Source organism: Varroa destructor, unplaced genomic scaffold (assembly GCF_002443255.2).
Source record: "Varroa destructor unplaced genomic scaffold, Vdes_3.0 BEIS01000005.1, whole genome shotgun sequence".
Classification (NCBI taxonomy): Eukaryota; Metazoa; Arthropoda; class Arachnida; order Mesostigmata; family Varroidae; genus Varroa; species Varroa destructor.
Window position 1 is genome coordinate 16,329,092 of NW_019211458.1, and position 13,230 is coordinate 16,342,321.

Consider the following 13,230-nt stretch of genomic DNA (forward strand, 5'->3'; position numbering starts at 1 on the left):
AACGAACAGATGGTGTCAGCAACGAAAGAGATCCAGACTGGTTATGTCCTCTCGCTGAATTTATTATGTAAGCTTACTTAATAACGTAAAGTTCGCAATCCAAAGAGCTCCTTACTAATGTTGAAAGATAATACCTTGATAAATACTACACTGCATTAGCAAAGTAAAAATTTTCCCAGCATTGTCATTTACTAACTCGGCCTCTTTCGACAGAGTCTAAGCAAATAAATTGAAAAATTAAGTACCGACAAAGGCTAATCATCTTGTTATATGTTCGCTCGAAGTTAACACGAGCATGAAATGCGTAGTCCCTAGCGAACTAAAACATTAACCACGTTGATTAGGGATCAATAAATGTCCTTAAAAATGATAATGTACCTGCTACTGACGACTCTCCTAGGAGAACAGTTGCCCAAATGACCGGCTTATCGTACTATCATCATCATTGATGCCACATTCATTTCTTAATCGAAATATTGTTTTACCTTTTAAAATCTGTCTGCACCTTAAATAGAGTCAAGAATTTGTTGGAGGGGTTTTCGTCGGCCCTTTGGCTTCCTCAACTTGCTTGTATCGATCAAGAACGTACGCCTTCGCATGATGGTTATAACAGCAGTGATTTCTGGCGTCCCAGCATCGTAAATATGTTTTGCGTGCCGCTGACCTCCTTTTTTCGTTCTGTTCTAACCAGGCTGATTGTTTACGCCCCTTCTCACAGCGTACCATACCACTACAAGTTATATGGCAAGTTGCAAGCACACCTAACTTTGAGTGCGGTGCAGGTACCCATTGCAGCAGAAAAGATCGAATCATTTTTTTGGGGGGGAGGGGGGTAGGTAAACGCTCCGGCAGCACGGGGCTCCTATGGACTTTCTTTTAGCTCTGGTCTGCCCTCGACAAGCACACGCGTCCGCTGTAGTTCTTGAGAGGTTCATCTTCCGAAAAACGCCATCTCGTTGAAGAAGCCGAATAGCGGGTTTGGTAAGCAAAGAAAAGGTAACGGTCACAAAGCGAACGTTCGTGCTTTCAAAGGCCCGATGTTGGTAGTGTTAGCTAATGCTATACAGATGGTGGCAGAAGTCTGTAGATAACAGCAGCTGGAGCTATTCTTCGCACGGCCATATAATCCTTACCGCTGGTATGTACTACTGAATACAATAGTTTGCAACGCTACACACACTGTGGACGCATCTAGATATAGCTATAGAAATTGAGTTGGAGAGTATTTGTGGCATGTGCGGCGCGCATCGTTCTTAACTCGATTACCTGCTTGGCCTCCCGCGTGACGTTTTCCATGCCACCATGTGCGTCCCCACATAATTTTTTCTGCGATCCGCCAAGTACGCAGCCTCTTGCCACACTGACTCCGATTGGCAAAAGCAACATTTTTCCACTGGTACAATGCTGCTACGAAGCTAAGACGTCGCCGTAGCATACGGCAGAAGGAAGAGGCCGAGTGGGATATCGGAGCGCACCTAGTTTTCTATATGGCGCAACCTCTTCGGGTCATCTTACCAACGATTATCCTAGACACAGCATAGAGCCGTCAATTCACCCGGTAGCGACGGGCGGTAAGTAGACGGGGGTTAGAATGTATCTATCTGTGGCATAAAATCTACTCAGTGTTTCAGTTGCGCTACGAGAGGGTACCTTGCGAAACGCGGGACTTTCTGAACTGTCTAATATATGGCTCACCTATAATAAACCACGCCACCCACATTTATCCCAGCCAACTACACAAATGTATTTCTTTCAAGTGGAGGCCGATAATCGATAATGCTTTAAATAGTTGCATCTATCCAGTCAAATCCAATTTGGTTTGATGGAGCCAGATCTAGAAAAAGTGCTAGTGTTATGTTATCAATAGATTCTTAATCGTTTCAGCATTGTTCTGCTTTTTTTTTTGCTTTCTAACGACAAATTATGACATTTTTCGTAGACACTCTCGTTAGTGTATCCTTACAGCTTTAAATCTATCTGTCTCAAAATGCTTGCTAGCATTTTATGGATTTATCTGAATGTGAAATTAATATGATTCAAACCAAACAGTAATCTGGGAAAAGAGATATGTTTCGGTGGAGAAAGTTACAAGATATAATAGAAAAGGTCACCGTGAAGCCTGGACACGTTACACAACGTCTACAACTTCATTTTGAAATTTCTTTGTCTGCCGCACCACCATAACAAAGACCACAATGATTTAAACTCTACGCTAAGAAACGATGGATATTTTAGCGAATTCAAACATATCCAATTCTATCGAACTTCGACCAACGTTTTCATTTGTATCTATCGAGTAAGCCTCGTTTATCGAGCCGTACTATTGATGATCGACCAGCCTCGTTGCTTAAATCATATATGAAAGACTTAAATTACTTTCGTTGTGGAAAATTATCTTGTATATATATATATATATATACATCTCTACGGCAGTGCGAGAAAGCAGAAATAGTAATTTTCTATAAAACCACACGCTGCGAAAAAAAAAAAACATACCCAAAGTATTGTTTGGCCTAGAATTAAAACTGAAACGAGAGTTCGGTTGTATAGATAAACCTAAACTGAATTTCACATGATTGTACACCGTGTTCGTTAGTGCATATTATTAGTGATACTTATTGTTCTATTTCGGTAGACGTCGTCTAGTTAAACTGTTTTCGTGTGACGACAAATGGCGAAAACAATCTGTGTAATTGCGGGTTCAAATCACGCGGTAAGACATGCCTAGCTTGCCTTCAAACTGGTGGATTTGATATGGATAAGTACAAAAGAGGCTACGCATAAACATCAACAAAGACAAGCGTTAACCACTGCCCCGCGGAAACATCGCTACCAATCGGAACAACTGGATGCTCTCTCAGCATAGCTTTATGGCATACAGCTTCGGTTTCAATTTTTCGTTGGTATTTGGAACTCTGCACAGATGAAATGCCGTGCCCTACCCCATTACTTTATCGATTAACCTGGCACCCTAAATTACGTATATGCACTGGATTCTTTCGCGGATCCATTCGAAGTTGACCATTGCGTTCGCTTCGTGTACGTTAGGCTGTGTACGAATATATGCATGCGTTCGCACATGAATACATGCACCCATATGCTATTATGTTCTTTCGATCTATTGGCTACCGCTGATGTGCCACAGGGGTAGTCGTCCACTTTTTTTTTTGTTATTATTTTAAATTCGGCGGCAGCATCTGTGCTGTTTCCATATAGCTATTGACCTTTGCTTAGTCGTATTATACATTGAACGTGTATGCTTGCGTGGGCGTGTCTATGTACATCTACGGCTCTTTGTTGAAAGTAATAGGATTAGGATAGAGGCAGCATTTTCGTTTTTTATGTTTCGAAAGGGAGAATCCGAGTCGCCGAAAGCAGAGAACGTCGTTACGCTAATAGCGGGAACATATAAGAACAACTGAAGTGACGGGAAATGTGGCGTACCGACTGTTCGCGTTGGCCACAGTCCTCTTTCTGCTTGTCTGTATTTTATTGAGGCTTCGGCCTCACAGTCTGTCCTAGCTTTCGTCCTTAACTGGGTCATATAGAGCCTCAGGGGGGTGAGAAGAAGATGTGTTCTGATATCCAGGCTGTCCGAGAGCAAAATTTCAATGTGATTGAAATTGATCTAAAAAAAAGTATTCATCTCAGGCGAACCATCGAACCTTGTGCGACAACAGGTCTAATCAGAGCTAAGTTAAATTGTCAAAGTTGTACTTTCTATTTAGGCATAAATGATAACGAAAGTAAAAGCGCTGTGGAATCTGACACCAACAATGGTAAAATAGAGGACTTACGTTAAATGCCAAGATAAGAGTGAGTCTATTATTATAAACTATTTCATGGATTGATCATTTGGCTAATAAGTCCTGTGTAATTTTTGTGTTCGGTGAATACTTTTTGAATCGCAAAAATAAAATGTGCTTATAAGCTTCATTTTCAGAACAATCTCTCGTTTTGCACCAGCGTGGGCTTACCTCGTTTGGCAGGTCACTTACCCTTAGCTTAGAAGTCTGATTTGCCCAGTACAAGTTCGGGGGCAGGGGGGGGGGGGGGGTAGTGCTAGAAAACGAATTCCCCGATGCAACAAACCTTCGATTTCCAGCAGCCCAATAATCATTATCATATTTGCACGCTTTGGAAATTGAATTATAAATCGATATATTTAGAAGCTTTTAAATTCGAATCTTCAAAGTGTACGTGGGTAGGTGATTTGGTTGCATTTTTCCTGTGATTATCACTCAGTTATACTTGCTTGTTCAATATAATAGCTTCTCTCCGTTAGACGCCCCATACTTCAGTAGATCTTTCTAATATTAAATTCTAATGACTTTTCGTTTTAACGGAGCCTAAAAATTGGAAAAAGAAGTAAAAAAAAAATTAAAGAAGTTAAAAAAAAATAGTACTGTTTCGCCACACACCCATCGGATATGTCTTCTATGGACGTATTTGGCGTGCGACGATGCCTATTGATTTAGATATTGTTACAAAAAACATCATACGAGCAAAGCTACTTGCGCACACACACACATTCATATATAAATGAAGCGTTATTTCAGAAATCGGCGCTGCTGCAGAGACGCTGGCTTCGATTAATGCAAGTAAAACGGGGTAACATTAGTTGTCCTTTAAGCCTTATTACGACCTGCGCCTAGCATAACTAATTCGACGTGCCGCTTTAAGGACTCGATCGCGCCGCTGCCCTCTCATATTGGGACCTTATCCTAACGAAGGTCGATTACTATATTCGGACGGTGCATAACTTAAGTTCGATTTTTCGATAAGCGTTGGATAGCGGACTTTATGCTCTACATTTAGGGAGGACTTCTTCGCTGAACGCTTGAGGAGTGATATATTAATAAAAAATTATCAGTGTCTCGCTGAAGTTGCAACTGTCTTCGACCTCAAAGAGTTAAACGAAGATTGTTATTGAACATGACGGTTGACAATTTTCCGATTCACAAACTCATCAATATAATATGTACAGTTCAGGACCTTTAATGACCCTCTACGGATGAATAGTCTCACATATGAATAGTTGCTGTAGTACGGATAGTTTGCCTCTCAAGTGCACAGATTCAGGCATTTTAATTGTAAGTGCTTAATTTATGAATTTAGATAAAACTACTACTTTATTTGTATTGTAAGGCAGTAATTGTAGCAGCATTGTAAGGCCATATCAATTGGCAATAAATGTTCCAGTTCACAGTTTGGGATATATATATATATATATACTAAAAAGTAATCAAGAATGTGACAGGTGAACGAAACACGTGTATATATTTGAATGTTATTTCCGTTTGGTAATTTTTTGCGCTCGCGGGGTCTTAGAGATCCCATAAATGAGGTTTGCTACGGCAGGTTGAAAACAAGAAAGACTGAAAATAGCACACAAGCTTATCGCTCGTGTATCAAGGCCCAGTTACAAGACTCCTATTTAATTAGCTTCCAGCTTACTACTGGATATAGTTCCATTACGCGCCCAATTTCGCCCCCGCTGTAGTTATGAGACAGACCAAAGTGGTGCTATTTAGTCTGCGCAAGTCGCCGCCAGTTTTTTACGTCACTGGCGTAATCAGTGTAGATAAAATACCGCTATAAAAGAGACCATACCAACTGCGCATTCCCCTAGAAAGGTTGATAACAAGACAGTTAGCTTTACGGCAACGGTATCCTTCGACCCCAAACAAACTGCAACAGTTCCTGTACGGGACAATTCACACCAGTATATGACATGGCTAAGCGGCGTTGCTGTTATGCACTATGCTGACTGATTGAGTAAATATGAGAAAACACGATAGCCAGCCCGGTATGACTGATGCGAGAGATAGGTATCGGCTGACGTCGTTAAATGCTTTTGGGGTAATCGTTTCATTTTTATCAAACCGTCTTGTCCTCCCCATATCGTATCGATGCTATCTAGCATTATGGTATCGTACCACGATCTTTATTCCACCACATACAAGGAGCCCTTGTCAGGCCTCTGTTCACAGCGGGCAAGGACAGAGTCATCATCATGGATGACGTTTCCTCGTGGTGAAAACTGCCGAGATGACCGGAAAGTAGCGGTTAGCAGTAGGCAAAATTGAATGGTTATCCTCGCAATCTGTTCGTTTCGAACTAATATCTATTATTTTAACTATTAGCTATACATAGGTATTAAAAAAATGTATACATATAAAAAAATATATATATATACATATAAGTAAAATAGCTCGAAATAAGATACATATCATGTCTCGAGTTTTTTATAGAAACGTTGCTGTGCTTCGACTATTGCACAAATACAGATTTGATCAAATAACAAATGAGTCTTTAGATTTTGGTGAACAATATACACAATATATAATAATTAAGTAGAATTCAGAGCACCATTGGTTAAGGCTAAATGCTCTCCAGCAGCGACGATAGAAGACCTCTCGAGTTAAACAATCTGACCGCAAAACAGATAAAAAAAAAAAAGAGGAAATCATATCCACGAACGAGCTGCCTACCGTTAGTCTTTTGCTTGTATATTGCGATGCGTGTTTACTGGTACGCACTGGTCAAAAGTCTGTCCGCGGTATGTCTTTGGCTGTGAGTCCGGTAATAGCGCCGATAGCGCCTTTGTAGCTGCTTTCCTGTTTGGCGCCACGAGTGAACCTTTGTAAGCGACTCCAGGCGACAAGACAGCCAAAAGTGCCGAAAGACTCTGCCAACCACTGTTTGTACAACCACTCGGCTACACGTTTTTAATCAACTCGGAAGAACGGTTTAGCAAGAAACAGCCTTTACTGCTGCTACTCTTTGCACAATAACCTCTCACGCATCTTCCTCTTCATTTGTGGTTTGCTGCAGTCGACGCGGTGCATTTCAGTTACGCTATAATTTTCTCCTACATCGACTACAAATTTGAATCGGTTACGGGGGCAGCGTCGAAGTAATGGTTGTTTTTCGGTTCTTCCGTCGGCCCGCCGTTCCAGCAGCTAAGCATGCCGAAATTGAGAAGCGACTGCGCGCAGCGACCGGTGGCAAGGTCACTGAACTGTTGGACACAGAATCATGTTATTACGTGAACGTGAACGGTGGATTAAACACGGAACAGGAGGATAAGTTGCGCTGGCTTCTAACACCTACACATGACCAGGCGTTAAACGCCAATCAGGGTGAGCTCGTTGTCGAGGTTGGGCCCCGTCTTAATTTCGAAACGCCAAGCTCAACACAGGCGGTTAGTATATGCCACACAATCGGATTGGACCATGTCACCCGAATTGAACGATGCTCTCGTTTCCTCATGGCACATACTGACATCGATGCAGAGATACTGGCCAAGATACACAAAGAGCTACACGATAAAATGACTGAACAGGTCTATGAAAAGCCTTTGACGACGTTCGAACTGGACCAGAATCCGGATCAGTGGACCGAAGTGGCTATTATAGGCCAAGGTAGGCCAGCTCTTGAACAGTGCTCGAAGGAGCTGGGACTTGCGTTCGACGACTGGGATCTTGACTACTATACAAATTTATTTAAAAATAGGCTGAAAAGAAATCCCACTACAGTGGAGTGCTTTGATCTCGCGCAGTCAAACAGTGAACATTCCCGCCACTGGTTTTTCAAAGGCGATCTCGTTATTGATGGCAAAGCCGAAAAAGAGAATCTCTTTCAGATTATCCAGGGTACTCAGAAGACGTCAAATCCTAACAATGTTATAGCATTCAGTGACAATTCGTCGGCGTTAAAGGGTTACAGGACTCAAGTGTGGATACCTGAGAATCCGTGTGGTCCGAGCAGGCTCACGGTACAGACGAAAGAGCGGCACCTGCTCTTTACAGCCGAAACCCACAATTTCCCGACGGGTGTGGCACCCTTCGCTGGAGCCACTACTGGTACGGGCGGCAGGATTCGTGATACACATGCGACGGGACGCGGATCGTACGAAATCGCAGGCACCGCGGGTTATTCGTTTGGAAACTTGCACATTCCCGGTTACGATCTGCCCTGGGAAGAAGAATGGGAGTACCCACCAAATTTTGCCCCTCCTCTTCAGGTAGCTATAGAAGCATCCAACGGAGCCTCTGACTACGGAAATAAATTCGGTGAACCTGTTCTGACTGGTTTTTCACGCTCGTTCGGGATGCGCTTGCCCAATGGCGAGCGCAAGGAATACGTCAAGCCCATTATGTTTTCGGGCGGTTTTGGATGCATTGATGCGGACACCTGTGCAAAAGTAGCGCCAGAAAAGGGTAACATTATCAAGACATCAAACAGTACCTTATTATAAAAACAAAAAAAAAACTACCTATTTTGAGATAGGAGTAAATTATATTGCAAAGCGGAGATATTACCTTAAGGGATGCTTTTAGCTAACGACAGGTGTAGAAGTGCATTTTTAGAAGTAGTGTCTTGCAGTGCAAGTGTCTTTCTTGGGTAAAGGTTTCTAGTGAGTATACTTGACGAGGTAACTATCGCTTGTACGTCTTGACTCTTAGGCATGCTGGTTGTGAAACTCGGTGGGCCGGCGTATCGAATCGGTGTGGGGGGAGGAGCCGCGTCATCAATTGTCGTTCAGGGTGATCAGAGTGCCAAACTTGACTTCGATGCCGTGCAGAGAGGCGACGCTGAAATGGAGCAGAAACTCCATCGTCTTGTTCGCGCTTGTGCTGAACGTGGTGTTGATGCCAATCCTATTCAGAGCATCCATGATCAGGGTGCTGGAGGTAATGGAAACGTGCTCAAAGAAATCTCGGAACCTGCCGGTGCGATTATTCGCACCAAAGAATTCCAGTTAGGTGATCCTACCATCAGCACCATGGAACTGTGGGGTGCTGAATATCAGGAGAATGATGCCATCCTTTGCAAATTAGAAGACAAAGAGCTTCTCGAACTAATCTCACGTAGGGAACGCTGTCCTGTTAATTTCGTCGGCGAGATAACCGGCACAGGGAAAATTGTTCTGGAGGAATATGAGGGTCAAGAACGTCCACCGGTCGACCTCGACCTCGAAAGCGTCTTGGGACATATGCCCCGAAAAACATTCCAGCTTGACAGCTACAAGCCGCCTTTGAAGGCGCTTAGCCTGCCGTCAAACCTCCAAATAATGGATGCTCTTCATCGTGTTCTGCGGCTGCCAAGCGTGGCCTCAAAACGTTTCCTTACGAGTAAAGTTGATCGTTGCGTCACGGGTCTTGTAGCGCAGCAACAATGCGTCGGGCCACTCCACACGCCCTTGGCTGACGTTGCTGTGATAGCACTGACTTATTTTGACACAGTCGGTGGAGCTACATCGATTGGCGAACAGCCTGTCAAGGGAATTCTAAGTCCATCTGCAGGCGCTCGCATGTCAGTGGCTGAGGCCGTAACTAATTTGATGTTCGCTAAAATTTCGTCCCTGAAGGACATCAAATGCAGTGGGAATTGGATGTGGCCCGCTAAACTACCCGGTGAGGGAGGCGCTCTTGTTGATGCGTGCAAAGCGATGTGCTCCAGCATGAAGGCGCTTGGCATAGCAGTTGATGGCGGTAAAGATTCGCTCGGTATGGCGGCACGTGTAGGCGTGGAAACCGTTAAATCGCCTGGTACCATCGTCATCTCTTGTTATGCACCTTGTCCAAATATTACGCTAACTGTTACCCCGGACATCAAGGGGCCCTGGGCTGGCGAGTCTACAAGTCTTATCTACGTCACGTGTACGCCTGGCAAGGCCCGTCTCGGAGGCTCCGCTTTGGCTCAGGTATACAGCCAACTCGGAGACCAAGTTTCAGACCTGGATAGACCGGAGCTGCTAAAAGCGGCATTTGAGGTAACGCAAATGCTTTTGACGGAGAAGAAGATCCTCGCTGGCCATGATATCTCCGATGGTGGTGTTATTACCTGCGTACTTGAGATGCTATTCGCTGGAAACTGTGGAGCTACCATCAATATTCTAAGCAATGGAAACGAACTTTCGGCTCTATTCAACGAAGAGGTAGGTTTCATCCTTGAAGTTGCTAGTATTGATTGTGACTTAATCATCGCCAAGTACAATGCTACGGGAGCCAAATGTGTAAAGATCGGTGAAACGACTATCAGTGGACCCAGAGCGAAGATCAGCATCACTTGTGGGGCATCGCAGGTCGAATCTGAAGTAGCGGAACTACGGGACATTTGGGAGGCGACAAGTTTTGAGCTGGAAAGCTACCAGACTAACTGCGATGCCGCTTCCCAGGAACGTCGAACTCTCCAGAGTCGCACTACTCCCCCGTATAAACTTACGGAAAAAATCACATTACAGATTCCACGCAATATTACCAGTCGGAAAATTAGGGTCGCCATTTTGCGTGAAGAAGGTACCAACAGCGATCGGGAAATGCAAGCCGCAGCATATATGGCTGGGTTCGAGGCCTGGGATGTCACCATGACCGATTTGCTCGATGGAAATATTGCACTAGACCATTTCAATGGCATAATTTTCCCGGGTGGCTTTTCCTACGCCGACGTACTAGGATCTGCTCGAGGATGGGCTGCCGGCTTCAGATACCACGACAAATTGCGCTCACAGCTCGAGGTGTTCAAATCACGCAGTGATACGTTTTCACTTGGTGTGTGCAACGGATGCCAGCTGATGGCACTTCTTAGTTGGGTTGGTCCTAGTAAGCACGGCAATCCGGGCGTGTCGCTTCTACCAAATATTTCCGGTCGCTTCGAGTGCCGCTACAATGCCGTACGAATTGAGAACACAAACAACATCTGGCTTAAAGGTAAGCGATGCAGTTATAGCTAGCTATAGCGTCTAGCTGTTTTCGTAGGTGAGTATGCCAAAGGCATATGCTATGCTAAACAAATTATTATATATCCTCATGTTTTACAAATCAGCTAAATAGAACAAAGAGCATTACATAAGATCGCACATTAGTTGAATCATATTTATTATACATATGGGCATGGTAAAACTTTTGCGTGCCATTTCTGTTAATGTATAGGCATGGAGGGTGCGATACTGGGCGTATGGACAGCTCATGGAGAAGGTCGATTTGATTTTAAGACTTCCGACCTGATGGCTGCATGTGAGAACAAAAACCTCGTCACCGTTCGATACGTCGACGATAGTGGCTCACCCACTCAGGTTAAGGTTCACGTTTTCAAAGCTTTTACTAATAGTAATGTCATATTGTATCATTTATATTATTTCGTATTGGCAGTGGCTTTTAAACTATCTTAGCAGCGCATACATGTTAACAGGCTGAAAAGCTTACTTTTTACTATGAGAATACATTTACATATGAATATATGGCTTCACGATCGAGTCCTGCCGTTTCTTCTTAAAGCTGACAATCTACCCTTGCTTTGAATTATCATTTAGACCTAGAGCTCGGTAAGGGACATTGTGGTGATTTGACTCCATCTAACATCTTCCCCCATTCAATTTTTTCCGTTCTCGTTCAGGTCTACCCCCTGAATCCTAACGGATCCCCGAATGCTATTGCTGGTTTAACATCGGAATGTGGTCGCCATCTTGCGCTTATGCCTCATCCGGAGCGTTGCTTCTTGCCTTGGCAATGCCCTCATTGGCCCAAGGATAAACAGCGTGATGGCGGCCGCTGGGCGTCTGCTACAGCGAGTCCCTGGCTTCAGATTTTTCTCAACGCGAACAAGTGGGCAACCGACAACCAATAATGACTCACAACAATTTAATATGATCATGAGATGGCTACATGACTACTTTTATGCTATTGCTATGAGAGTAAGTATCACATATTCGTTTGTTGGTTAGTTTGTAAAAATTTATTGACGATAGTTAATGCACTTCTTCGAAGCAAGAGCCGAATTTGTTGATTTAGAAATCGCGTTTGAGAAACCACACAAAGTGTGCATGCGATTCAGGGTGTGAGAACGTATGCTTTCTTGATTTAATAATATCATGTCTTCTTAACAGGTTGCAGCTAGTAAAGATGTTCATTGGTACCTTGCATACATAAATTTACACTTGACATTATTACATGTTATTTGCCTATAGCTGCATGGAGCCTATGGAGATAACCATGGCGGATGCTTGAAATAAATGCGATACGTTTTGTTATTCTCGTAACTTCACGGTCTCTTTATTAACTAGCTAACCTTTAAATAGATCTTCATTTAAAGTCGGATTTGGCGCGTCAAGCCTAGGTGGTCGAACGAATATCCCTTTCTTTTTTTGCCACTGTCAGACACTCAATTACTACTCCTAGCTTCGAGTTGCTTTAGGCATGGAGAAATACCTCATGTCCTTTAACTTGCCAGAGGGAAAAATTGGCCCTTTTTTTCTTTCACTAGACTCTACTATGCGCCTTTACTGGTACACTTGTCGTATTTGAACTTCTTCTTTACCCCCGACCAACGGCTAGCAATGTCCATGCTCGATAGAGGCGTGCCATTTTTACCAATTCTGAATGCTGGCAGGCAGCATCGCTTCAGCGGACTTGCAAAAAGCGGTCGCAGCAGCTCGTTGCTTAAACCCTTGACATGAAATAGGGGTGAATCATGTAGGGTGAGCAGCCTCTTTGGCCAGTTGAGAATGGCAAGTGAAGTGTAGTCGAGCAGATCAAGGTCCGTCTTTTTGGCTCGTCTGCCTAGGGCATTATCGATGAGTCACACAAAGGACAGGCAGGCCGACAGGACCACAAAGGCAACGCACACGAGATCAATGTTGTACATGCACTACAAATCAAACTCTAAAAACCACCCAATCTGATCCTTTTTTGCCCACTTTTTCTCTCTCTCCGTTTCGCCCTTGCCGTCTCCGAAGAAAACAGTCTTTTGTCTTTTTTCATGCGTTGGACACTTCGTACTCATATATGTTGAGCCAGATATAGGCTGCCACTTCTAGAGGATAACTCATGAACGTACTTTTTGATTGTCAGTTTGCATATATCAGCATAGTTTCGATTTGCTTAAAGAACGTTTCTTTGCCCTATATGAGCGACCCCGTGCCATTAGCTACCATGTATTTGGCTGGCCAATGGTACTGAGTTCAAGCTCGTAAGCACTGGAAAAAGAAGGCGATCGATATGTATCTGGATAAACCCACTTAGAGTAAGTAGCATTGTATATTTCAAGAGTGCATATAAACGCTGACTCTACCTTAGCACAGTACCATATAAGGGTTACTGTATGTTATAGAAGGGTTCTGACATGCTTAAACACGAGTAGTTCGATCTCTCAATTATATCAATTCTATTTTGCTATACGAACCCAGTCCATGTCAATCAACGAAACGTATAGACCTCTCTGTTT

The 13,230-nt window shown here is 43.6% G+C and overlaps 1 protein-coding gene across 2 annotated transcripts; it reads left to right on the forward strand.

Moving 5' to 3' along the window:
- Nucleotides 1-6,671: 6,671 nt before the first annotated feature.
- Nucleotides 6,672-12,046, forward strand: Pfas (phosphoribosylformylglycinamidine synthase). 2 transcript variants are annotated; one of them, XM_086989282.1, is made up of 4 exons: nt 6,672-8,225; nt 8,472-10,718; nt 10,941-11,089; nt 11,404-12,046. In XM_086989282.1, exons 1-4 carry the CDS (start codon nt 6,923-6,925, stop codon nt 11,632-11,634), a joined length of 3,930 nt encoding a protein of 1,309 aa, XP_086845408.1. In that variant the 5' UTR covers nt 6,672-6,922; the 3' UTR covers nt 11,635-12,046. The 2 variants fall into 2 exon arrangements, with proteins under 2 accessions (XP_086845408.1, XP_022663775.1); XM_022808040.2 differs by having other exon boundaries at nt 6,675-8,225; nt 10,941-11,083.
- Nucleotides 12,047-13,230: the final 1,184 nt, after the last annotated feature.